This window comes from Thunnus thynnus, chromosome 8, assembly GCF_963924715.1.
Source record: "Thunnus thynnus chromosome 8, fThuThy2.1, whole genome shotgun sequence".
Taxonomy (NCBI): Eukaryota; Metazoa; Chordata; class Actinopteri; order Scombriformes; family Scombridae; genus Thunnus; species Thunnus thynnus.
The window spans coordinates 23,027,254-23,055,013 of NC_089524.1; the positions used below are offsets into that span (position 1 = coordinate 23,027,254).

Here is a 27,760-nt window from a genome sequence, read left to right on the forward strand (position 1 = left end):
TTGGAAATACTGTTGTTGTGAGACTCATGTCAATAAAGCAATTGAATTTAAAAGAATAAATCAAAAATGAAAAATCCAAATAATTAGACATTTTTGAAACTTGAAAGTTTGTGTGGTGGATGTTCAGCCTGTAGGTGTTTCTCTCATTTTCATACCTAAACTGAATAATCATTTCTGATTGGCTGACGGGTGCCCTTATAAACGTGATGATCAACTTAAGGGAACAGTACATATTAGACTGCAGGTAACCATAGCAACGATACCTATTGCAGGTTAATGTTAGCCAACTTGAATTGACTATACACAAAGTTTAAGACAAGGTTTACAAGCTGAAAACAGACTATTTCTAACTTCAAAGTGGTAAGTGGTTTTAGATCATATATATATGTACACTTATATATATATGTACAAAATACCTGGTTTATCAGTCCAGCATTTAGCGGTAAAATGGTTAGCTTATTAACGGTTAAAAGTTAGAGATCTGTAGGAGCTTGACCGACAGTTTGTGCGTCACCAATGAAAAGTACGATTTGCGGTTGACTTTGGACGTTAAATAGTTATTACCATACTTTAAGGTCCATAGTTTTAAGGTATGATACTTATTAAAAGAGTAATAGCTAAACTCTTCCCTACTGACCCCAAAATGAGGCCTACCCGCGGACACATTTTTACTATCTACTACTTGTATCAGCCTTTTTATTAACTCATGCGCCGATCTGTAACGTTATTCGAGGATTCTTGTCAACTGCCTCCTTTTCTGGGGCTAGATTTAATTAAAGCCATCATTCAGACAGTAATGACAAACGCAGATCTGATGTGGGGTGTCTGGAGTTGGGTAGGAGTAGTTTATATTGGACTGAAAGGCGACATTGCCATAAAAATGTCTGACATCATCTCAGACTGCCATGGGCTGAGAACAACTAATTTTGACTGTGGGTAATTATTCCAAAACTGAATAGATGGCAACTTGTGTAGGCTAAATATTATGTAGCCTATTTTATGTGTAAGTGTATATCCTGCTGTTTCATTAAACTTGGGCTACAACTTATCCACCTGCATCCTCTTCATTTAAAATTTCAAATTATAGCAAGTAAGGAAACCAAACGTCCAAATACTGCAATTCATTTGTGTTTCTGAAGTTTGAAAGCTGCAACTTCCCTGTGTTTATTGCAGAGACAGTGCTGAACAGTGCCATCTAGGAAAAGGGTGTGCCACTGCCTCCTCCTGCCATACCTTGATTCCCATGCATGGTGATCCATGCAGAGCCAAGCCCTGCTGCACTGTGGGACACGGCTCCTGTGAGACTGGAGCCAAAAGGCAACCATGTATGTGTAAAGTATGTCCTCTCACATGTGTGCATGAAATATTTGACTCGAAAGTGCATTCAGAGGTATGTTGGGATGGTCTACGGTGCAACAGAATCCGCAAATACATCTTGTGCTCCATCCCACTCTGTGGCACAATGGCTGGCTTGCACTCACTGAGGGGGCGTGTGGGTGGGTGGTTGGAAGTGGCGCAACATCAAGTGCATGAGCTGTAAATTTACACATGGGAACTTGCCATTCCCCACAGTGGATAAGACACTCTCTGACTTAGTAATGTCTTCGCTGATATCTCACCTGTTGGAGCTTGGCAGGTATTATGTACAGAAACCAGGACCGAGCCAGAGAGTGTACCAAGGGGGTTGCTGGCAGCCCCTACTGTGTGTGCTGGAATCTGCCACGGCTTGTTTTTGGGGTGGGACACCATGACCTAAGGCAATAGGATGGGTGGGTGCGACTCTATTCACATAGAAAAGGAAAGGAGTAGTGAGAGATGAGGCGGGTTAGAAAAGACAAGAGTTACAACTGTGTCTAACCTTAAACCACTAATTTGACTGTCCAAAAAGGAAGACAACGGCTGACGTTCAATGTGCAACACAGAGCGGAAAGGCATGGGTTAATGATTTGTGTCATCTCTGATTGAGTTTATGACTTTGACAACTGTCCACTTTTAAGCACAAAAAAATTTCCACTTTACTTTTGCTTCACAGAGGGAGGAGGGAGAGGAGACGGAGGGGGAATGCTGTTTCTTTAAGAGAGAGGGAGAGAGAGTGAGTGAGAAAGAGAGAGAGAAAGGGAGGGACCTCTTTGCCCTCCAGAAACCAGGAAGGGAATTGAGTTGATCTGCTGCTGCTTGGTTAGCGCATACGGGGCTTTAAGCTGCACAACAGTGAGAGGGAGTGAGAGAGAGCTCCGGAGAGGAGGAGAGGAGAGGGCTGAGCTAACCCACAACAAGCACCACCACGGCCATCGCAGGTGAGCTAAAGGCACCCTGCCATCTCCCCGCTGTCTGCCCTGGGCCTGTCGACCAGAGGGGAGCAGGGCAGAGGAGGAGAGGAGAGAGGGAGGAATGAGGGAGGGGGACAGAAAGGAGAGCAGGGTGGGGGGGTTGGCCGGAGAGGAGAGGTGGGTCGCAGCAGTAGTCCCTAGTCAAGGTTCCTCTTTTTTTAATCCTCCTAAAGTACTTCCTCTGTACTGCTTTTTACCTCTGGGGAATCTTGAGATAAAGTTTATAGGATGTGTTCAAGGCATTAACTTTTCAGGCAGGTGGAAGCACTTAGAGGAGGAGGAGGAGATGGGGGGGGGGGGCTCTTGTGGGAGGGGGGGTACTGAACGAGGGGAAGGAGGAACCAAAAATAATTCTATTGGACAAGGTACAAGCAATATCAACAACTTTTCGGGACAGTGTCAATTGAAATGCTGTGTGCGGGGCAAGTTGTGTGCGCTGTGCGCAAGGCATGTTGTAGTGGCATTAGACTGTGTGGAATAGGAGTAAGTCATAATTTAGGTCAGGAGTTTTAAGTGTGCTTGAAATGTCACTCGAGTGTGAGCTGATGAGAGAATCCACCTCTGATGTTTGGTTATTACTCTGACAGTTGAGGCTGAAATGTTTTCCATTTTTTTCATGCGAAGCTCGGCCCCGTTTGATGGCTGGTCTGTACTTTAATACCTGGCAGCCTGCTAGCAACATACTGTAGTGTATAATTCAGCCCTGAGTGCTTACGTTAGAACAGGCTTGGAGATAGTGGGGGTGGTATGGGCAGAGAGAGCTGGGACACGTAGTCCACAGCGAGGGCTGTAAAACAGGTCAAATGGGGTTTCAGAACTCTATATCCCAGAGTGCCTTGCCCTTGGCCATCCAGGAAAGGGAACAGCCGCCAGCCTATCCCAACAAGGAGGTGTGGTGAGTGAGCAGCTGTCAAGCCAATGAGCGCAGGGGATGCGGAGCCGAGTTGTGGGCTGAAAATAGAGGGGGGTGGGGTGGTAGTGGTGGTTGGGGGGGGTAGGTGTCTGTTTGTGTGGGATCAGGCAAGGGCTTGCCTGTATGACTAGGGCCACTCGCAAGTTTCCTGTCTGGTAAAGCTCTAGCCCTGCCCAGAGACGGAGGCAGCAGAGCTGGCCGGCAGGCAGGGGAGGCAGATAGGGCCCGGGAAACATTTTCTGCCTATTTGGTAAGCACTCCAAAGACAGCCACACACACACACACACACACACACACACACACACACACACACACAGTGTCTTTAGACTGTGACTGAGAGGAGAAGAGAAGCGAGCAGGGGAAATAAATACCATAGCGTGTTGTGTGTGAAGAAGAGTGAAAGAGATGGGGCTTGATAGAGTTCAGAGTTCCTGACCCACTTGCAGTTAGAGGGAATGGCAAATAGGTCAGTGCTGAGTGTAAGGTGCTGCACAGAACACTGCTCAGAGAATAATTTTTTGTCTCAAAGTTTTTGTTCACTAAGTTTTCAACTAAGCTCATTGTGCATCAGTGTTGTTTTCATCTCATGAAGGAAAAGTATTCTTTTAATGATATCGTCTACTGCTGTGATTAAATGGCACTGCTGCTATTATTAGTAGAGTGAAAAGATGAAGACAGTTGCACATGCAGTACTGCTGCTTCTTTAGGGGTGTTAAAGTAATGCTACAAGAACCATAGCATCAAATGTTTGCCAGACTGTGGCAGAGCAACCATGCTGATAGCTGTCAGAGTACAGGTGGGTTGTTGAGTAATAGTTTGTTTGAGAAAACCTCAGTAACTTCTCTTGCTGAAGGGGAGAATATGTGACACATCTTATGACAACTGGATTTCCTTGGTAGGGTAGAGCGCCTCAGCTAAGTCCATGCAATATTAAAATAAAACTTAAGCTTTGTAAACTTTGTGCACGATACTTTAGAACTTCTGCATTTGCTGATTGATTTCTGTTTTCAGCTACTCACATCATGGTCAATCTCATGACATCTTTTTCTCCCAGTCCACTCATCCGCCCTTCCTCACCAGCATCTTGTTAAACGCAGATTCTAATCTCGCCTGTCATGTCCTGCTTGCTTGTGGCTCGTGGTTGAAAGACTTCACAGGAACCCTGACTGCATTGCTCGATAACCAGATGCATATTTTTTGGCTTTGCATACTTGTTGAACCCGTTTTTTAAACATGTGGGCACGGAGAGGGTACAAGCAGACATAGTACATGAAGACGCCCAAATGCTGGGAAAGTGTTTGGAATGCTTCTCGAAGGCAGCGGCAGACAAGGTTGATACCTTCTTCTTTTTTTTTATTCAGCTCAATGTCACAGAAAATATCTGTTGCAGTAAATAATGTTCTGATGTTACCCTGTATGCCACTTCCTAGGTAGAAGAAAAGTATAGTTAGCTCAAGTAAATTCCAGCAAGAGGTTAAACTAGGACGCCATGTGTGTTTGTGTGCGTGAGTGTGTGCTTGTGTGCACACATGCATGTGCGTCTGTGTTACCAACAATAGATTCCAGGGGAATTGCAGGGGACTTCAGTGGCTGTGGGCAGGTCCAAGACACCACCCATCAATTTGGCGGTGAGGCTGAATACAGTTTGATATTCCTGTATGTTTGTGCCTACACCACTATGGCCTGAAACTAGCAGGTTCAGACAGACTGAGAAGACAGGTTGCGTGATGTCGCCGTGGCAGTTTGAGGCTTTATTTTAGAGTGAAATGTTGGCTGTGTACAATACACTACTTGTAACGGTCATTCTGTTTGTTCAAAGTTTTGTTTATGTGGTCAAATGATGCACTGTGGCCCATATGGCAGAATCCAAACTGTGTTTCTTTTTTGTACTTCTTACCAAACAGCATCATTTCTGTGCTGCTATTCTCTCTCTGTACGATACTCCGTATAAGTTACAACATGTTTCTACAGTTTGAATACCTTCATCAGTCTTTGGTGAATGCAGCTTCACTTCCCCCCTTATGTCTGGTTCCCCTGGTCAGCTGCTCAGTATACCACAGCTTCCAGCCTGGCTAGGCAGACAGACAGACCCCTCTCTGTTGTTTTTCTGTTGTTTGTGCTGAAGTCTAGGGGGAGTAAAGGGGCTTCTTCTGTTCTCTTCTGGGACATTTATTATGGAGAGGCCAACACAACCTGATCAAATTAGAGTGAGAGAGTGAGAAGAGGCTGGGATGTTTTTCAGGGTGGGGGTAAAGCCGGACTTTTCACACTTATACATTTGGAGTTAGATGATATGTTTTGGTGACATGTTTATTTGTTCATTTTCATTATAATCTATTAAATATGAATTGGTTGAAGGCCGTATGCTTTTCTCAAATGTAACATTTGTTAATATATTGATAAGAAACAGCGTAGTACAGAGACCACAACCTCCTTTTAATTAAGCAGAAAGGCCGACTGATCAGGAAGAGGATATGTGATCAATCTAACACTGTCTGCATGATGATTTAGTGGATTGGTTTGGGATGAAACTAGAGAGAAGCTAGGTGGGTTGCATTAAGGGATGGCAAGACACAGGAGGGTGGGTGGATGTGTGCTGCTTTGCCTCCTCAGCAGTGTAAAAGGGAAGTGGGTGATGTGGTGGGTACTGTGCAGTGTAGAGTCTGAGACAGAGATGGAGCAATGATGAGATGAGAGCGACAGATGAGAGGAAGAGAAAGAGAGAGAGGGAGGGTCAGACAGTTGGGACAGAGAGATCGAGCAAGCAGAGAGCCGGTCATCTGATAACAGAGCGGGTTCTGTTACACGCCTGCCACAGACTCACAGGAAGTCCTCTTTCCCTGTTGGGCTGCGCATGCACAGAGTGGCGCAGCCTGGGCACGTTGGGCCTGCGGACTGACCAACTGGCCAGCTTGGGTTCTGCTGGACAACGCTGTGCTAGGGTGTAATACTGTTTCTAAAGCCATGTGTTAGATTTTGTTACACTTCCTGGTTGGCAGCATGGCAGTGTCAGAGCATGTTACTCAAGCTAAAAGGAACTCAGAGCATGGATGTGGTTTTATTACACTGCAGCTTGAGAAAGGCCACTGTCCTGAAACATGTGTAATAAGACTCATGACTAAGAAAATGAAATATCCACTAACAGACAAAATTATAGCTGTCATGACAGTAAAGGGTGTTGTAGTTTATAAAGTTTTAATGTAGCATTAATTTAACAATCTTTACCTACCAAACATTAACATTATTGAATGAATGAATTCATTTGATAATGTGGCCACATTGTTTTTTTTCTCTTCATGATGTGACCAGTAAAATAGAAACACCAGTGCAACGCAATACAAAAGCCTTGCATGAAATCTTATCAGAATTAAAATGATCAGGTTTTGCTGATTACTCAAGTTGTTTTTCTATGTTGTGTAACTCTATCGTAACTTTTGAAGCTGTACTTTTTTGTGGAGTTGAACTGAACTGGGTTTATTATTATTATTATTATTATTATTATTATTATTATCATCATTATTATATTCCAATAGTCTAATATTTTTGTAGGTCTCATTTAGATATATAGAGGAAATACCAGAAATGCATTGCATTATAATGTAGTGCCATACATCATAAACTACAGACTCAAAAATAACCATAAAAGTTGTAATTCACACCTGTCATATTGCACTGCATTACATTACTTTCTATTTTTCTGGGGACTATATATATATATATATATATATATATATATATATACATATATATGTCTATATGTGTGTGTAAATTTAGGCAAATTTAGAATTTAGTTTGAGAGCTTATATGCTAGAGATACAGATTTCACTTCTCTGCTATCTTTGCTATCTGGCAGCGCAAACTTAGACCTTTATAAGGACATCATAAAACCCCTTGCTAGTTTCCTCAAATTAAACTTTGCCCAACTTGTGGGTGGTTACATTTCCTCTTATTGAAGCAGGTTACACCAGGTAACTGAATGAGTTTATCATTGACATCTGAGCTGGATTCCTAAGCCACCATATACTCAGGAGTTTTGAGTGAGCTTGTGAGTTTAACACCCTGCCTCACCCACTACCTTTTCACTTGCTTTGTGTCTGTGTTTTGGCAGCGCTTCCTGGTTAGTTTCTAGTGAAAGCTGCCAGGCCCAGACCAGCCCTTGCAACTTCAGTTTTATCAGTCACTTGCCCTCTTCCTGCTTCGTTCCCAACCAATCAGGTTTCCTTCCACTACTGGCAGCAGTGAGTCACTTGGCTGTGGCACTTGCTGAAAATCCACTTTTCCTAGGAACTGCCACCCCCTCCCCATTCCGATTATCTTGCAATATCCTCTTGGTCCAACCTTGAACCTTCTTGACCTGAGTGAAGTGATTCCCGTGCAGCAGGGCGGGATAGGCAGGGCTGTTGGCATAGAGGCCAGCTGAGATAGTCAGTGAAATGAGGACAGGAGAGAGAAGAGAATTTAAAAAGAAAGGTTGACAGGAGTAGAGACGAGTGCCAAGGGCCAACCGAATTCTTTGACTTGCTGACTGATAGCCAGATTTTTTATTTCCAAGTACTGGCTTTGATGTTTTGTTTCTGTTGCACTTTAATCTTAATACAAACACCTGTTGTAGTGGAAATATATTAATTGTTCTGTTATGAAGTACTGTAGCTTATGACTGCATACTCTTCACCCAAGTAAAAGTGGAAGTAACATGATAGAATTGTTCTCTTGTAAAAGCAATAAGCTAATAACACTTCACAATCAAAGTAACAATTGCTCTCTATTTCAGTAATAAAAGAGTGGCCCATCTGCGCCTCATTAACATTTACGGGTTTAGGGATCAATGATTCAGTTATGTTTCCTCTGATTGCTACCTCTTAAAGTTGGGTGGCTCAGTAGTTTTAAATTGTGCATTATTTTTATGAGGCAAACACATTTTGCATGCCAGAGTTTATGTAGAAAACTACTGCTTTTGAATAAATAAAAAGGACCAAAAGGGCACATATTTGCTTTAAAATTCAATCCAACCAAAAGGTTCTTGAAAGGGAAATATTAAGTGCAGTATTCACTATAACTATTGATACTACTTTTCTTTGATAGTGTGATAGTAATTCTCTTAATCTTTTTCTCCTGTTCATCTAAACCTCAAAAGCATGGTTGTGTACTGGCATTAAAAAGTGCCAGTAAGCATTTATTTCCTTATCTATGAAACATTTGAGGTTGCACAGGGTTAACAGTTTGTTCCTTTTTATTTAGGAATGACTGGTATGTGTCAGCCAAAGACAGAGATACTTTGAGAGTGGAAATTCTGCAGACCTTTCATAGATGATACATATCAGGAAAAATAAAACCACTTTTACTAACTGCAACCACAGCCTGATGTCAACGTGTTTGTCAGTCAAGCAACTTGGGCGTGACTGCCTTGACATAGATATTCAGAACACACGCACACACACACACACACAGCACAGTCAGCTGAAGTAACTGCCTCGTAGGAGACCGTTGTTAGCAGTTTTGTCCCTGAAGTGTAATTTTGATATCTGTCCTTGCTGTGTGTAGATATATAGGAAGGGGTAAAAGAACGTTAAGGATGAGATGGAGGTGATGAGGGCGGGGATGAGATGGGTGGCTCCTGCGTTTTAAGCGGATGTTTGACTTGCAAAGCAGGCCTGGGTGCTCACCAACCGGGCATTGAGAGAAGGCCCTTCCCTGGAAGTGGAACACCAGGGACACGGACAGCTACTGCGCTGCTTTGTGCTAGGCTGCGGGCCTTGTCACCCACAGGCATGAATTAGTGATAAGGAATGTTTCAAGCCATGAGGAGGTGTCAGGATCAGGTTTGTTGCACTGTGTTTCCTCTTTCTTAGTGCTCTTTGCGGGTTATTCGGGGACAGGTGGCTCCTGCATGCAGAGTAGTCCCTCAATGCTTTGTTGGCACTGAATTGACTTTGTGTGCGTGTGTGTGTGTGTGTGTGTGTATGTGTGTGTGTGTGTGTGTGTGCGTTTTATCTCCTCTCAGCTCAGCGTCTTTACCCTACAAAGCCGTGACCCAGGGTCAGCTGTGTATGTACGGGGGATAACGTGTACGCAAGCTTGCAGGAAAGCCTGGTCTAGTGCAGGTGCTGTGTGTGTCTGTGTTGGAGAAAAGCAGGTTGGCTCAGGTCTGGATGGGCTCACAGAGATCTATTTCCACCTGTGAAGGACGTGACCGGTAGCCATGTGGTCGCCCTTTTCTCTTGCATTTCCTCCATCACCGTCTCACTTCTCTCTCTCCATCTCTCTTTGTCTTTCCCTTCACCTCCTTCCTCTCCCTCAGCATATTCAGATGAGGGTTAGGATAATAACATTTGCTCCTGCCATGTCTGACAGTCCGTTTTCATCAGAGCTTTGTGAAAGACCTTGGCAGTGTTTGCAGAGGCTTTGTGGTCAGCTGCCTATCAAAACTGAATTGAGTTAAGGGAGATGCACAGTAAGGGGCAAGAAATGCTGGAGCATTTTGCTATTAATCAAACAAAACAGTTCTCTGATCTGTTATTTGAATGTACAAACTATTATTTGAATGTTCTCTTTATCATAATGCTTTGCCTAAATGTAAACAATCATTGACCCATTTAAAGGATCATGATAAGTTGGAATCTTCTCTCCTGCCTACCTCTCTAGAGAGTTATTTTTTTAAAGGCTTACCTAACTCTAACCAGTGGGCAGAGCTGACATGCAGCCAGATCTCAAGGTGTGGAGCTAGATAGGCGGAACAGGTATGAAGGAGGAGAGGCAGCCAGGTTAGGCAGGTTTGGTAGTGAGGTGTAGCGTACAAACATACCGAGGACCGATCTGAAGGAATGTCATTTGAATGCCTCGCTCTCACTCGATGCCCCCCCCGCTGCCCTCCCCCTCCTCCCCCGGCCTCACCCCCCGCTGGGTCTCCCTGGCAGATGGAGAGGGGGGATTGGAGGGGGCGGATGTACGTTTCGTGCGTTATTGATGTCTCTGTGATGTTACTGTATTTGCGTGTGTGTGTGTGTGTGTGCGAGTGTGTTAATAGAGAAATCGAGGATGGCTTGTACTGCCGAAACCCCCCTCCCACTGCGCAGGCTTCAGTCGATCATTTTAATCTCCCCCCACACGTGAGCGAGGGGACAGCCTTTCCTGAAACTTGGCACACAGTAGAGGGTGGGGTAACCAGTTCAGACCGGATTGACAACCTCCCTTTTTAATACTGTTCCCTTGCAGCTTGTTGCGTGTCCTCTTCCTCCTCTTGTGGAGTTTTTCCACAGGGTCTGCTCTGGAAGCCCCCCTCGCTCCCTCCCCCCTTTTCCTCCACCTCCCTCGCTCCCCTCCCCGGCTCTCAACTGACACAGAGTGCACAAGCTGCACAGCCCAGCTCCCAGCATGCATTCTGATCCCCACTGCCCTCTGCCTATCTGTCCTCCACGACCTCTTACTTGGTTTCTTTGCACGAGTGCATGCACACATGCCCGTAGATGTAGGCGTTTACAAGGAAACAGTTACCCAGGCACCTGCACACGCACACATATACAGTATGCACATACATACACATCTTTACTTAGTCATGCGCCTACTCGTTGTGTTTCAGTGGGCAGAATGCTTTGCCAAATGCAAAATTGTTGTGAGCCGCTGTTTATTCAGTAGCATCAGAAACTAATTTAATCGCACATTGTCACACTCACTGTATGGTAGTAATTCTGTACATACACCTGTTGTGCCAGTAGATGTGCTTTAAAGTCAATTCCAAGCAGTTGTGATGTGCAGCACTGTGGTGTTACCTAATGGCTTATTTCTACTTTCACTCTGTCAAGGTTGCAGTAAAAAGGAGTGACTGTTTTTTGTTGGGTTTTTTTTTTCAGTTATAATTTGTCGGAGCTCCTTACGTCAGCTACTCCTTACAAAAAAAAAAAAAGATAATTTACGGCGTTCAACATGTGTGGCAATGTTCATTGTGAAGTTCAGTTTCAGTTCAGGCACACATAGAGCACATAAAAGTTTAATTGGGCCTTTTTAGTTGTAAGAAACACATCATAGTGAAGGATTTTGATATGGATGTGTATAATAATATTTTAATTTGAAACTGTGTTGGTGTGAAAAATCAGAAGAGAAGTTTTTGCATTGCCAAGATATTAATGAATAAACATGGCTTGTTAGAGTGAATCATTTTAGATTTTATTTAGAGACACAGTCACTACACAGTTTACTTGGTCAAAGGTCATTAGCATACAGAAAAATAATGTACACACTTTGTCAATTTTTAATCAAATAAGTCACTATTGCAATCACTACAAAGGTGGCTGGCTATATCAGGTTACAATCCAATCATCAGTATTCATCAACCCCTTATATACTGTAGACTGTAGACAACTTTTTATAACTGTTTCTTATTGTTGTTGCAGTTTGTCTCAGTGTGTCAGATGTTGCCATGATTTTTAAGACTTATTTTTGACATATTAATAATTTTGCAGTCTATTTTCACTCAGTTGTCACACCTTGCTTTCGCTGATTGCCAAACACATTTTATAGCTGATAATAATGCTAATTGGCATTCAACCTAACATGACCCAACTTTGCGTAAGTGTAATTTTTGCTAAGATAATTCAGAGTACATTGTGAAGTGTCTATTTTGTCATAATCCCTTGTACATAAAATTTTAGTTATATTTTTATCTTTGTCCTCCATGAACCTTGGTTTGTGTGCACAAGTTTGTGTTCTGAAGTGCTCTGGTGTGTATTTCTGACTGCGGTGAATCATTTAATCAATATTCCTCTTTCTTTCTTGATCCACATAAAGAATGTCATAAACTGATATATTATTCTCTTGCTTGTCTTTCCCCTCCATGTCATCCCTCTATCCAACTCTTCCACCCTCAGACAGGCAGACGGACAGACGGCAGGACGGATACACGGGTGGGGGCTGTGCTAGGCGGCTCGGCGGCAGGCTGGTGGAAGATGTCGTCAGGAGCCGGTGGGAGGGGAGGAAGGCGGCTCAGGGGGACTGCAAGCAGTGGGGGTGGAGGAGGGAGAGGAGGGGCAGGAGAGGCAGAGGAAGGCCCCGTGGGGATCCCTTTCCCCGAGCACAGCGCAGACATCTTGGGCAGCCTGAACAAGCAGCGGCTCAGCGGCCTGCTGTGTGACGTGCTCCTGGTTACACAGGACCGGGAGTTCCCAGCTCATCGCTCTGTCCTGGCGTCCTGCAGCTCCTACTTCCACAAGCTCTTCACTTCAGGGGCCGCTGCTGACCAACATAACATCTATAACATCGACTTTGTGGCAGCGGAGGCTCTGGGAGCGTTGCTGGACTTTGCCTACACAGCCACGTTGACAGTCAGTCACAGCAGCGTGGCTGACATCCTTGCCGCTGCACGCCTCCTGGAAATCCCACCTGTCCAGGACGTCTGTACACACCTGCTGGACACCAAAGTGCTCTCCCCGCCGGTACAAGACCATTATATCTAGAAGTGACATACAGTACCAGTAAAAGGTTTGAACACACTCCCTCATTCAAGGGAATGGGAAGGTGTGTCCAAACTTTTGACTCATCCTGTTTGTTGAAGTCAAATTTAAGCTTTGAGATGAAATTCGTTCTGCTCTGCCTTTGTGAGTTAGTGACACAATAAGAAACCCATAGTAAGTGCTGAATGAATTCATGGGAAAGCACAGACATCTAAAATGCAAAACACTTAATGTGTGAACTGTTTTGCATTTTAGATGTCTGTGAATTTGCATTTAGATGTCTGTGAATTGATGAATTAGATGTGTTGTGAAACTGGAATAACTCACTCCAAATCTAGTTCTCCTGGTTCTGGTGTCTGGTCATCATACCATCCCCTTCATTAAATAGTCAGCATAGTCAAGCTTACATCATGACCTTTATCAATCTCTCTCACTATGCCAGACACACGCCCACATCCTCTGGGTTAGTTCAGCACTTACTCATGCTGAGCCAAAAGCGTGTATGGAAGGACAGCATGCTCTTTCACAGACTACAGACACAGCATATCGCAGCTACACTTCAACACGGTCAAGTGTAGCTGTGATATGCTGTGTCGTGCTCTACATCATGTGATAATCACAACAACGCTTCACTGTAATGATCACATCATGTAGGGCATGTCAAAGACCCTGGGTGTCATGGCCCCTGGGTGTTAACCTGTTACATCCCAGTCTGTGGCGTCACTCGATTGACATTTACACATATCTGTTGTTACATTTCACACGAGTTAACTTCTCTTCACAGCCCATAATATCTTCAAATCAAGTCAAGTCACTTGATTTGGCATAAAACCTTCAACACTGACACTCTTTATTTGACAAATGAAAACGTACATGGGGATCTGTGCCCCTTTTATTGTCGTTTATACACTCACCAGTTAGCCATGTCATTTTGCAAAGTAGTTATTATATGTCATTGCACATGCACATACCCACAGACATACTGAGCCACTGGGTGCACATCTAGGATACCAAGATAGTGATCTCCCCAGGTCTGTAGGTCTTACAGTTGCTGATTTAGGTCTTCCTTGTTGGCCGCCATCTTAGCTAATATGCTTTTAGAATTTGATTTTTTTTTTATGTACTTTTCTTACTACTTCTTTCTCTTTCCCTTTGTTTTTTTTGTGTGCAAACTTTCACTTACTTTTCATTTCTCCTTCACTCACTCTGTTTCCCCGTCATGTTTCACTAGGCGGGCAGTGAGCGAAGAGATGAAGATGAAGATGAGGAGGGGAAGGGCAGAGGAGGCAAGGAGCAGGGGAACCGGGTTCGGGCCCGGGAGTACCTGGAGTACTTCCAGAGAGGGGCTCACTGGAGCAGCAGCTGCAGCACGCCAGAGCTCAGGGACCTGCCCACACACCTGCACTTTAACCACGGCAATGGGGGGACCCCCAGCAATGGGGCTCCTGGTGGCCCCGGTGAGTACTACTCCCCCCTGGCCCTTGCCTTGGCCCAAGCCCCTACACAAGAGCCAGAGGAAGAGGACGAGGATGAAGAGGAAGAAGACGACGGGGAGGCAGTGCAGGGGAATGGAGCAAGCCTCGGGTCATCTTACTACCCTCCATCTCAAAATGGGCACTTCTACCTCCCCCCGGAGTCTAGGCTGGGGCAGGACACAGAAGTGGAGGACGGCAGAGAGGTGATGGCCAGGGAGAGGGGTTCAGCCAGTGCCCTCCTGCAGCAGATGATGGACTCCATCGAGAGGCAGAAAGAGCGTGCAACGACCGGGGAGGAACAGATGGATGGGGACGACCCTGATATGGAATTTTACTTGAATTATTTTAACAGCACGCAGCATGAGGATACAGCTTCTGCTGCTGTGACACAGGGAGTGCCGCCGCTCTGGTTATCACGGGGCAGTACAGGCCAAGACAGAGTAGGTGGAGGAGGGGAGAGAGGGGTTGGAGAGAGAGGCAGTGGGGGTGGAGGAGGAGGAGGCGGAGGAGAGAGGAAGATGCGCTCTAAGGCCTTCCAGAAGTGCCCCATATGCTCCAAGGTCATCCAAGGAGCAGGCAAGCTACCCCGCCACATCCGAACACACACGGGAGAGAAACCCTATGAATGCGCCATCTGCAAAGTGCGCTTTACCAGGTAAGCCCAATTAATGAAGTGACTACCCCATGTCACATGTACTAATAGTCTTGGACTTGGCACTGTAAACAAACCACTCTGCAGTAGGATACACCACAAAGCCAAGAGCAGGAGCATTAGCACTAACCAACTTAGCTTTGCATTAAGGAGGCAGTGCAGTTTGTAAATCTCAGTGTTTATGTCGATCATGGTCTGACTGAGTCGCCCTAATTATTATTTTTTTCTTTTAATGTCACATTGTAGCTGAATGCTTATCAAAATGGCATGCTGAATAATCCAGCTCAGAGGGGTTCAGGTGGTTATAAAGGTCTGTTTTATTGTGACAGCCTCCATAGCAAAGTCCTGGAATTTTAACATAGGGGTCCAATAAAAGAAGGCTGTGCCTTGGTAGTGTTATCTAGAGGAGGGCTGCTATAAAGTGCAGTGTTCTGATACAGAGGGGGATTACAGGCCCTGGATGGTGCTCTATGCGCTCCAATGCAGTAATTTGAACTTTTGATCTCTGGTTATGTTGATTATTGCCCACGGCAGAGTAGTTACACCACCCCTCTCCTCTCTCTCTCTCTCTGTCACTCCTTTACCTCTCTAATGAAATCTGCCATGTGCAGCTCAGATAAATGTGGCTAGTCTTCAGCAAGGGACCTCAGTGCACATGGTTTCCCCGTATTTGGGAGTGCTGTCTTTTCCTTGAAATCATTCCTTTAATTAATTAATCAGTGGACTTGTGCTGGAAATAGATGCAGTAGGCTAGAAATACCCAGAACCTCTGCTAGCATGGCAGGTAGGGAAGACCAATCTGAATCTACCTTCTGGCTAAATTCGACCGGCAGTGGGAAGGGGGGTATTGTAATCTTAATCCTGTTTGATCAGGGTTAAGAGTGTGCCTCGCACGGTAATAAATCACTCCTGTCCTTTAAATAATTCACCTCTGTCGGTGTGCCACTTTGTTCCAAGTCTTCAGCTTGTGTGTATACATGTGTGTACAAGCATGTACATGTTTCTCCTCACCTATGTTTCTTTGTTAATTTTTATAGTTGTAGCATGGCTTGTACAGACTCGTGAGGGTTGCATTAGGTTCATTTGTTTGCTTGTATGAAAGCTAATCCACTTACATGGCGTGTGTGTGTGTGTGTGTGTGTGTGTATGTGTTGTGTGTGCGTGTGTGTATGTGTGTTCAGATGTTCAGAATGGAGTTGTCTTAACTACGCTTGTTTGTTTAGGAGCCCTCTGCCCTGGGTGCAGAAGGGTTATACGATTTAAGAGATCGGGAACTGGTGAGATAGTAAGGGCTAAAGGGGGGGAGGGGAGGACAAGTGTCAGATGAAGGCCAAGGCAGCTTAATAAAGTTTAGTGGACAGAGTAAAAAGTTCCTGGATGTCGTGAGATGACATAAGAATTAGATTGTTGTAGAACTCGTAAATTATTGGAAAGTAATTCTGTCACGTCAACTATTTGATTTGCTTAGAAGTGACACTAAGTCTTATACGTTCAATCAAAATGCAGCTTGTGGGGAGAGGCCGGAACTAGGCTGTAAAACTGATGACGTTTTGCAGACTCATCACTATTTCAAAACTAGTTTTCAAGTTTTAAAAATGACGTTGGAATTTTTCAGTTGCAGAGGACATTGAAGTCTATGTTTTCTGTTCACAAAACACAAGTATTTTGGGAATTTGTCAACTGGTGGTGGTGTTGTCCTCAAAGAAAAGTTAACAGAAATCATAAAAATGCCAACTGACACAGTGAACGTTGAGCTTTCTTGTCAGTCCACAGTTGCACTCTTGTGTGCAATTACACAGATAAAGATGTAAAGTTTATGGCTTCTCCTACGTTGGCGTGGCTGCCGTCACAGAATAATCCCATTGGACGAGTTCCAAAATGATGGCTGTTTAATAGGAAATAAAACCAGCATATTTAGCTGATGATTGTACATGTGAGAATTAATAATATATTTTGAGTTTATTATATATTTTGTATATGATGTATGTGAGCTGATCCTCTAGTGCATTTTAATTTTTTTGTGTGTGTGCCTGTGTGGATTCTGATGTGATCTTGTTTATTTTTCTCCCTCTCAGGCAGGACAAGCTCAAGGTTCATATGCGGAAGCATACAGGAGAGAAGCCTTACCTTTGTACGCAATGTGGAGCTGCCTTTGCTCACAACTACGACCTGAAGAACCACATGCGTGTTCACACAGGCCTGCGCCCCTACCAGTGCTCCAGCTGCTTTAAGACTTTCGTGCGCTCGGATCACCTGCACCGCCACCTCAAGAAGGACGGCTGCAACGGCATCCCCTCTCGTCGGGGCAGAAAGCCTCGAGTGCGAGAGCCCGGGCTCCTTGAGGCTGCCCCTCTGGGCCTGCTGAGCCCCGGCTCCGACACTGGCCCTGGGCCTCGTACCATCAGGGGACGGCGGCGTTCAGAGGCAACCTCAGCGGCAGAGGTGGAGGTGGATGCTGGAGCCCATGCACACAGTCCTCAGCTGCAGGAGTTGGCAGGAGAGGCAGGGCCCTGAGACTGCAGGGGTGACAAGGACACTGTTGGACACCGTAGTCACTCTGCACCGCCTGTGAGACAGGCCAGTGAACAGAGAGGAGAAAAGGCAAACTTTAAAAAAAACAAAAAAACAAACAAAACAACTAACTATTCCTCTATAAACCAAATCAGGGTGTCACAAAAATCTAATCTTTATATTTCTTTCTCCTTTTACTTTAGGAAATGGAGTAGACTTGCAAGCACTTGAGTCGGTTTATCTGTCAAAGAGCAAAGAACGCTTCAAATCATGCACCCATGACGTCCACTTTCTGGGCCATTTCTTTCTTTATAATGTTAGGGGTTTTATACATTGGCATACGTGCTTAGGCAAATGTATAATAGATACAAAGAAACTCTGAGCAACTATGCAGTTGATTTAGATTTTTATTGGTTTTTGTCCTCACAGCCTTCAAGCTCTAAGCAAGGTGTCTGTCAAGCACCTTCTGGCTGCTGTACGGGTGAAGCGAGGACAAATCCTCCCAGTGAAAAACAACTCTTTTTCTATTCTTTTGCAGGTCTGAAATGTACAGTTACCATAGAAACAACATTGCCACAATATGGCATATGCAAGGAAAACTCACCACAATTTTGATGCAACAGTTTTTTCTCTCTAAATGTTCCAGAAAGAATCAGACAAGGGTTTGATTGAAGTGTTACTTACTCTATAAGATGCATTCTAAGAATCTATGGTTTGTCTTATTGAAAAACAAATTTATGTTGAGTCGAATCCACATTAATGGGGGCTCGTCAATTGCAGGACTAGGGAAAATGAGGGGTGGAGGGTTTGTGTTTTTTAAAGCACTACCATTGTCAATTTATCTGTTGGCTTGACTACGTTGCCTCTTATCCCTCACAACCCTGCAATTTCAGCGTTTCTGTTTTCCCTTTTGATTTTGTCTTAATTATTTTTTTGTCGTTGTTCCTTTTTGAGTCGACTGCTTCGGGTACTTGACACTTTATAATTGTATACATGTATATACAGCAGGTGGTGATATGACATTGGTCCCCTCTTAATGCTGAGGTGTACTTACCCATTGGGATTTTCCTCTTAGGCTTGATGTCATATTTCTCACAGAGTGAAGCTTGTGGGTGAACGAAAACAATTTGTATGAATGTTCGATGAAAGAAAGCATTGAGTCACCCATTTGTCCTAAACTTAACACTTGACATGTATAGTTCCTGCCCAAAGGATAAGGAGGTCGGATGAATGAATGTGCTTAACTTTGTGCAGTTTTTTTCGGAATCTGTCCTTGTGTGACAAGGCGCGGGTAGCATTTAACCAACCGCAGGTTAAAGGAATGGCAGGGAGCCCAAATGAGAGAGTGACAAAGAGTACGAAGAAGAGATGGATGAGCACCTTTTTTTTCTATGTTTGCACAGCTTTACTAAAGATATCCAACAGAGCGAGAGAGAGGTATATTTAAAGGAAGTGGGCTGGTGTTGGGAAAGGAGTGAGAGGAGGTTTATGTATCATGCTTATTCCAATCTTTTTCGCCCTAGGGACCACACAACCGTGAGGCAACCTGTATGATGAAGAGAGCAATAAATACCTGTCCAAGTTGGGAGGCCAAATAGGAGCGCAGCTGCAGCTGGTTGATGGGGGAGGGGAACAAGGGAAGGGGAGGGGGATCTCACAATGTCTGTTGCATTCCAAAAAATAATCTCCCCCAGCTCAGCCACGTTTCCAGGCAGGAGGGGATCAAATCAGGCCTTTTCTCTCTCTCCCTCTCTCTCCCTCTGTAGTCCTCTAATGCCCCCGAACCAGCCTGGAGGGGATATTATTATATTAGAGCCTGGTGTTACTGTGGGTAGGACGCCTGGTGCTGGCAGTTCAGTGTGCAAGTGTGTTTACATGTACGTGTGTTGTTGTGCATGTGTGTGTGCGTGGCAGCCCAGGGTCCCTCTGGCCACATCATCACTGTGTGAGTCAGCCACAGCCTGTTCAAACATGCACCCTGAGCTGCCAGCCCCAATGCACTTTCTCTGTCTCTCATACACAGTCGTGCACACGCTCACACTCACTGGGTCCAGGTATCCTGTGGAGAAGGGGAAAACTCCAGAGCTGACATATCTGTTTGAATATTGTCGGAGACTCCATACATCTGGATTTGTTAGTCTTAAAATATCCAAGTTTTGTGTTATTGTACTCCACATCCAATGTAATTTTCCAAACTAGCACGTTGAGCCTTTGACTCAAGAAGAGAACATGCATGTGATTTCGAGTCCCCCCCCCCTTAAACCCTATAATTTCTGCAGTAGTGCTGTAGTTCAACTATCAGTCCTTTTGCACCTTAATTGGAAAGAGACAGGTTATAAATGCACTTTGTTACTGAGGAGGGCACTTTTGTCAACAAAACGGGTACTTTAAAACAAACCAGTTGCAAATGAGATCAGTCCTTTCTTCTGTCCGTGGTAGTGAAGTTGTGCTCCTTCATTGGTTTTGTTCAGGTTTTGACGACAAGCTGCCAAAAAAAAAAAAAAAAATCAAACCAGAAATATATGAGGTCAGATCTCTAAAAGAGAAGCCAGGTTCCGATACAAATATGTTTTGTGACCTTAAAAAAAACTAAATTAATTAATGTAACTGATTGCACTTGAAGTTAGTTGTTAAAAGAAATCTAGTATATATGTCTTAATGTAAAGCAAGAGGATGGAAGGAGGAGGCAGACGAAGAAGAAAGGGCACTGTGTGTGTGTGTATGTAGGCACGCTACTTTTTTTTTTTTTTTTTTTTTTTTTTTTTTAGCGTGCATGTGCACAAGCATGCGTTGCTGGCTGGCAGACTGGAGGGTCTCAGGACAAGCTTGGATAAACAAACTTCGTGTCTACCCCATCTGTTCACCAGCTACTCTCATAACTACACATATTCTCCGAGGAAACCACGGTGATAATAGGTCCACGGTACCACAGAAGCAAAAATACCATATTGTAAAACAACTCACTGGACAGTTGCTTGTTTACTTCACAGCTCTCTTGGTGCAGATTTGCATAACTCTTTGTTTACCCTTGTCGGTCATTGTCAGGGGTTGGCTTGGTCTTGAGAGTTTTAGCTTCTATTTTTGCTTCTCCGTTATGGTAAAGATGGGTTTATTATTGCACACTTTGACTCCCACAGACAGACCAATGTAAGCTGATGTCTTCGTGGTTTGTGATCTTTTACGCATAGTGGTACTTGTTATGGACTGCTTACACTAAACCAATTTTGTCTTGATGTGGCAGAATTTTTACATAACCTGTCGAGACCTGTGAGCCATATAAACATACGTGTCTTTGGACCTTAATATTTCCCCAGAAGTCTTATGTTGTTTGTTGTTTAACCAAAGCTTTTTGCCCCCAATATTAGTCTGCTGTAGACTAGAAATATTGAAAGTATGTGTATAATTTATCCAAACTGGGCCTCCCTGACTTAAGCCACACACAGATGCCCTCCTCTTGAATACATATGCAGAAATGTGTGTGGAATGATACAGATTTTTACTTGAGTTTGCTTTCTCTCGCTCTTTGTATCCTTGTGGACAATAGAATCAGAGGTTTAAGGATGTATAGTTTTGTTTTTTTTTCGGTCTGTCTACACTCGTTTTTCTTGAAAATTGTTGTTGCTACAGCTATTTTTATTTTCTAACAATTTTACATGGCTGTGCGTGTGTGTGTATGCATGTGTGCGTGAGGGTTGGGGTCATGTTTTTGGGTTGCTGTGCCAGGGGGGTGGGGTAAATGGGTGCTTGGGTGGGGTTATGGATATAAAGCCTGATAGCACTGGAAATGGTGCTTTAGCTGAGAGAGCAAAAGTTTGCACTAATGTTAAATGTCCTTGTCCTGCTTATGGGAGAAGGGCAGGAGACCTCAGAAAGGCCTGCGAGTTTCCATGAGCACAGAGCAGTGTGGTAAATACTCAATGGTCTCATAAAGAGTCCATCCAACCCCTCCATAGAAATAATCATGTACAGTATAATAAGAAATATACATACGTCCAACATCAACAAATACCAAAGGAGAAAAAAATGACTTGCATTCAAGTCATTGGACATTTTAAGCTACCAATCTAATGTTGGATTAATAAAGATTTATTGTTCATTCTGAAAGCTCTTGAAAAGAGATTTTGGATGTAACTTTTGATGTAAACTAGAAATGGTGTGATAACAGCAAATCACGTTTGCTCTTCATTTTAAGAAATATTCCAAATATACCACATTTTAGGCATTTAGAAAGTAGCGAGGCCTCTCCGAAAACATTCGAAACATTTGAGCTGGTCCTGCTCTGATGGCTGACATGTACCGTGCGCAGGTGCCAGCGATACTGAATCAAATTCAGAGATGGTATTTTTGTCACAGATTGTCTCATGTTCGGTCCACTGATGAATAATTAATCATGAAAAATAATGTTATTTTTAAACACTGTTATTTTGATCAATGCTGAATTGGATGATTTCAGTTTACTTTCTGAAAAGGTTGAATTGAAATGTTCTCTAATTGAACAGACTGTGACTCTGTGGCCGTGTCTGAGCAGCACTAAGCTTGTTGATTTTATGTTTCCAGACAGTAGTATTGTGCAGTGTGGAGCTGAGGCTCACTTCCCACCAGATGGGCCTTAAAAGAGGACAGGGGTGGAAAAAACTCACACCTTCTCCTTTTATCATAAGCACTTGTTTTCTGCCCATATTTTGACACCAAATTGTGAAAGCTGATTGGCTTTGTAATTAACCATTTGGCTGTTAAAGCTTTACTTGAATTAATTAATAATAATGTCTCCTGTACTTGTCACTAGTTCAGCGCTGTGTCTCTACGGCTCCACAACTGGTGTGTCCCCATCCTCAGCCCCAGACCAAGGTTACTCTGACACAGGCTACACTGAGACAGTCTCTGAACTTCATTGCAAGAGTTTTTCCAAATTGACCTTGATGTGTTTTTTTTTTTTATTTGTTTTTTTCCCTATGCTGTTATCAAAGATTTTTGGTAAATATATCTGAGAAGGCCATAAAACAAAGACGACCAACAACTATGATAACAATGATAACTATAAATAATCAAACAAAGCAGGACAGGGTGACTGTTATTATTGCGATTGGTGGCGGCAGAAGGGGGACTATTTGCTTTGCTTCGTCATTTTGCTGCGCACCTGATTTTTTTTGTGTGTTTTCCATCAGGCTCTTGATGCATAGCAAGCTGAGCGCAGCATATGCAGTACGGCTCTATGCGCAGCGTGGCTCTGGCACTTACACAGACAGCCCAGGGTCCTTCAGAGAGGCAGGCTGCTCTCAGCCAAGTGGGGACAGTTTGCACTTGGAGTCTTTCTCAGTCTCTGGGGTTGCAAAAGGTTGGCATACAGGGAAGAGGATTAAATACAGGTGGTAGGGGAAAGCTGGATGTATGCACGCTATAGTGTTTTCAGGGATTAGGTGAGAAAGCCCAGGTGATGGGACTGTTTACTGAGCAATGGTTCAGTGTCAGTCCTTTTACACTGGTAGGAATTGCATGCCCACAACATGATAAGAATTGTAATACAAAGGAGGTCACCACAGATTTTACACTGGGGAACTGCAACAAGGACAATGTTGCTGATCTCTTTTGTCTCTATGTAAGTACTTCTCAGGTGGAAAATACACTGCTATGCATTGGGTTTCGATGTCTGCTCAGTTTATGGTATGTCTGATCACCCTCCCAATTACTTCTCTGTCTTTGCCTTTCTTGTTCATACCAATATTTAACATACTAGTTCCCGGAAAGATAAAAGCAGGAACAGTTCCCTCATTGTAAAGGGGCTGTGACCAGCCTTTTTCTCCATCTAATATTGATCCGGTGAATTGTTTGTTGGAGGGAAGGAAGCCACTGGAGATTCAGTCTTATTAGTCAGACTGTAACATTTTTGAAAGGAGATGGGGTTGGAAAAGCACAGGGAGGGGTGGTGGGGAGGTTGGGGGTGTATGTTCTCTTACTTTCTTCTCCCATCGCTCTCCCTCTCTCCAGACAGACTTAGTCTACATCTTTGCTGCCGACTGGCCTTTGATCAAAGATCACACACCCTCAGCAGGGGAATCGACAGGAGAGAAAGGAGGGAGAGGGGATTGGATGAGGTATGGAGGAAGAGACAGTTTCAGTTTTGCAGTCACCTAAACCAATTTAGGATAAATTCCATAACTTCATACTGTGATTCCCACTTTGGAGGTTTTGGCTGGTGTAAAGGATGTAAGTTGGAGACGGCAGGAGGAAATGGTCAACACTTTGTAGTTGGCTGTTTCAGTCGGTCTGTGAACCCTCACTATTCATCTACTGTGTGACAGAGACAGTTCAAAAAGCCCCCGGTGTATCGCTATCCAACTGCCTTTTTTCAGCTTCTGCGATTGTAACAAAAGCACTTTGCGAAAGGCCATCCTGAATTTTGTGTGCTTTTATTTTATGGTTATCACTATTGTTATTATTTTGTTGTTCCTGTTGATGTTTTTTTTTTTGTTTTCTCAGTGCAAATGATTATTTAAATGCAAAAAACAATATGATGAAAATGGAAAAAAAAAAGAAAAAACTTGAATTCTTGGTATGTGGATTAAAGGTGGTTCAAGCCACCACCTCATCTGGACATAAACAAACCCATCTCTGTTATACTACCACCATACCTGTTATATGCAGCTTATTGCATAGTCACACAATGGCAGGGGGGGATACAGGACGGATCTCCCCCTACCTGCTCTCCGCTTACTGTCTCAGATCTTGTTGGGAGAAAGGTCATTTTGATCTCATTTTGGGAGACTCCTTTTTCTTGAAAAAGAAAACTGTATAACAGTTGCAAAGCTTTCTGAGAAGGCTAGCTGTGCTGAATGTTAAACACGCAGTGTTGTATCCACTGCAGAATCTCTGTGTCTGCAATAACACCCTGTCTGTGTAGTAAAAGGCTGGATCTGGTATCCATATAGAGTTTAAATGATTATGAAAGACGGATAAAATGGCCAAATGACCATCATGCACTTTTGCAAATCAGTACAGAATTTCTTTGGCCTTAACATCTATGTCAAATCAAGATTACTGCAGTAGAGTGGGAAGAATATTGATCATAATGTACAAGAAATAAATCCATAGTTAAGTAAATGGTTTAACTTGGGAGAGAGAGAAATAGGCTACTATTTATAATAGGTTGATTTGTAACTGTGATTATTATGATAATCCTTTAGAGAGGTTTAAAACTTTTCTGATGTACGTTTTAAAGTGGCAGAATATTTCCCAACACTCAAATGTGGACATGTAATTGTAAATGCACGCTGAGTCACATGAGGCAGAAAACAGCTGCTCCACTTCTCACTCTGATTGTGTGTGTGTGTGTGTGTGTGTGTGTGCGTGTGTGTGTGTGTGTGTGTGTGTGTGTGTGTGTGTGTGTGTGTGTGCGCATGTGTAATAAAACTTTCATCCTTGTTGCACATCTGACCACACCCAAAGTCTGTCTATCCCAAAGGCAGAGTTACCTGCTGTGACATCCACTGAATGGAGTTTGGCCAGAAAGTGCAACGCCGTTGAACGTTTCAACTCGTAGCGTGCAGCAGCCGTTTTCCTCCTTGTGTGATTTGAATGTGGATTTACCTTTTTTTTTAAATAACCCCTTTCACTTCACATAAGGTTTTTTCTTAGCGTAGCAGTCTGTCAGTCCATATCTGTTGGAAGCTGCAGGGGTGGGTGGGGGGGATATTGGTGATTTTTTTGGAGAATTTGCACTTTTTGGCGACGAAAAGAAATTGTATTGTATATGAGACCACTAAATCCACACAGTCTAAACCATATAATTCCATTTTGTGTCTTTTTTTTTTTTTTTTTTGTTCTGTTCTTCTTTTTTTAATATATCCAAAAATGTCTGGCATCTGGTTGTCTGGTTTAAAGAATATAAAATCTTTCTATTAAAAACAATGGTTGCAAAGTTTGGCGTGGATCATTTTGTCTCTTATTCTAATTTATGAAACATCACAATACATCAGTTTGGCAGAATAGTGAAAACTCTTAGTTAATAGCTTTTATAATAAGGACTGTGTAAGTATTTGTCCCTTTTAAATAAGAGTTATTTGTAGTTAAAGGAGGCGGTCAAAATAACAAACACTTTCCATTATAGCTAAATCAACACCTATCAGTCAAATCTCAACAAAAATCAAACATAATTAGTTTCACAAAGGTATTTAACCCTCTATAATAACAGAGTTATTGTGTGGGATTACATAATATTGACGTGTTTATATGATATATTTGTCCTCGTGTACGGTACACAATGCAATGACCTAGGACAAGTCTCTACATCAACCAGAAGGTGGCAGTATTATCACTGTTATGATCACTTGAGGATCAAGTGATCCATATGGTGCTGCCACACATCACTGCTGTTTCTCTCTTTCTCTCTCTCTTTCTTTCATGCACTCTTTGGCTCGCTCACTCACTCTCTTTAACAAAAGTGACAGCACAGATCAAGTTAGTGTCTACTTTTTTGTGTCTACACGTGGACATTCATGCAGCTATTCTCATGATACAATGCAAACGTCACAAACATAAAGCATGTACTGTAGTTAACAAGTTTGTGTCCAAATGATATTTAATCATTGAAGCTAAAGCCATACTAAGCTCTTGTATGAGGGTGTATCTATGGCAGTTAGGCCACCTATAGTGTTATAAATGTGATTCGTCCCAGAAGTCCAGCGGCAGGCTGCAACTACAGGCTTGTTGTCACCCTGTCTTCCTGTTTGTCTCTGTCTGTCTCCCTGAGGCGATCCTGTGGGGTGACAGAGGTCATAGAACAGCTCATTAACCCCACCCCAACAGCCCACACATTGCTGCAGTCCTCAGGCCCTGGCTGCACACACACACACACACACACACACACATTTTATAATGCTCCACTAATAGCAGTTAAGTCGACTTAAGCCCACTCCGTAAGCAGTATGCTTTCAGGGATGCACAATGAGACATGTATGTATCTTGTATGTTGTATGAAGTATCACTACAACTATACACTGTGTGATTTTGCTTATCATTATTAGTGTATCATGCTCACATTTTCATAATTAGCAGGGATAATTTCTTACTTTGCATTTTTGTTTAAATTTTCAATATTATACTACAAATCCACACAGTATACCACATCAGTGTGTGAGATATTTTATTCAGTCATGTTAAACCTGTTGGCCAGATGTCTCGGGGCTCCAAATCATTAATTGTTATGTTTGTAAGGTATCTAGAAACACAGTGGGATATGGTGTTATTTTCCATGTTCAGACATCATTGTTGCAGTCAAAACATATTGGATAAGAGGAACAGCAGCACTTCAGGGGCTAGGAGATGCCTGGGAGCTGTTGTCTGGCGTCTCTAGTGTTATTATTCCCTGAATCCGTGCATGTGAATGCACGGCGCCTGTGTTTATGCGTGTGCCTGCAACTGTTTCTGTTTACATGTTTGTCTATATGCCTATGTGCGAAGGTGAGGTTTTATAATCTTATTGGCATGTACGTGCATGCATACCATCGCCATTAAGGCTTGTGGTAAACGAGCCTCTTACTGCCCTCATATTGAACACTTGGAGGCAGGCTGTAATGTAAAGGAAAACAGCTACACATACACACACTAGCCTCATTTTCAGCAGCACACACCTTTCTCCAGGGATATAAAATACCCCTGCCTCTGCACACTGTGGGACATGAGTTTCATCCAAACTAGCTGCCGTCCTCAATAAACCCACGTGAGCAATCTCTGCAGTATAGATTTCCAGTTTCTCTAAGGGTATATTTTGTTCAGATCAGGTGTTTAAACTGCTCAATATGACAATAATTAGGCAGCGCTGAAGACATGTGCTCTTTCTTATGTTGATAAGGGACATTGACCTTTAACCTGTGCACCCCTGTAGCCCTACCAACCCCACCCCCCTCTTTCCCCCCTCCCCTTGTTCTGTCCAGCTCCCATCAGGAAGGATAGAGGGGGGGGATTGGACAGGCTTGGAGCCTTGCCTCTGGCCATCTCTCCTCCTCCCCGGAGAACTGAGGACTGAGGTGCCTTTAAACCACTGCGGCAAAAACCCTACCAAAACCCTGCAGTCATTAATATGCAAAAATGCAAATGAGTAGGTAATTAAGAGCTGGAGCTCTCTGGAGGCTCTTTGATTGCTAATGAATTCTAATCTGCAAAGAAAGGGGGGAGGGGAGGAGAAAAAGAGATGAAAGAAATAGAGAAAACAACGAAAAAGAGAAGCCTCAACCCAAATTTTGTCATATCCATAAGTTTTCATATCGGAGGTGGTTTTACCTGGAAGCTGTAATCTAAACCATTAGCTCAGTTATTTGAAACAATTGCTTGATGATGTGTATACACAGCAGGAGTATTTGGGGTAATATAAATGTATAATGAACAGCCTTCAAAACTCATTCATGTCAAGTTAGGAGATGTATTTGTTGTATTTTTCACTC

The 27,760-nt window shown here is 43.4% G+C and overlaps 1 protein-coding gene across 3 annotated transcripts; it reads left to right on the forward strand.

The window, feature by feature from the left end:
• The first annotated feature begins 249 nt into the window (after positions 1-249).
• On the forward strand, positions 250-24,731 carry zbtb7a (zinc finger and BTB domain containing 7a). Of its 3 annotated transcripts, none has more exons than XM_067597262.1 (5): positions 250-360; positions 1,174-1,325; positions 12,105-12,668; positions 13,918-14,816; positions 16,889-24,731. In XM_067597262.1, exons 2-5 carry the CDS (start codon positions 1,248-1,250, stop codon positions 17,325-17,327), a joined length of 1,980 nt encoding a protein of 659 aa, XP_067453363.1. In that variant the 5' UTR covers positions 250-360; positions 1,174-1,247; the 3' UTR covers positions 17,328-24,731. The 3 variants fall into 3 exon arrangements, with proteins under 3 accessions (XP_067453363.1, XP_067453364.1, XP_067453365.1); XM_067597263.1 differs by lacking the exon at positions 250-360 and adding an exon at positions 2,033-2,297 and having other exon boundaries at positions 1,237-1,325; XM_067597264.1 differs by lacking the exons at positions 250-360; positions 1,174-1,325 and adding an exon at positions 3,350-3,493.
• Positions 24,732-27,760: the final 3,029 nt, after the last annotated feature.

Bases quoted from the DNA above. Each gene is read 5' to 3' on its own strand.
- zbtb7a (XM_067597262.1), top strand. From the start codon at position 1,248: ATGGTGATCCATGCAGAGCCAAGCCCTGCTGCACTGTGGGACACGGCT. The intron at 12,669-13,917 runs GTACAAGACCAT...ATGTTTCACTAG, and splicing joins CCAAAGTGCTCTCCCCGCCG to GCGGGCAGTGAGCGAAGAGA. The intron at 14,817-16,888 runs GTAAGCCCAATT...TCTCCCTCTCAG, and splicing joins TGCAAAGTGCGCTTTACCAG to GCAGGACAAGCTCAAGGTTC.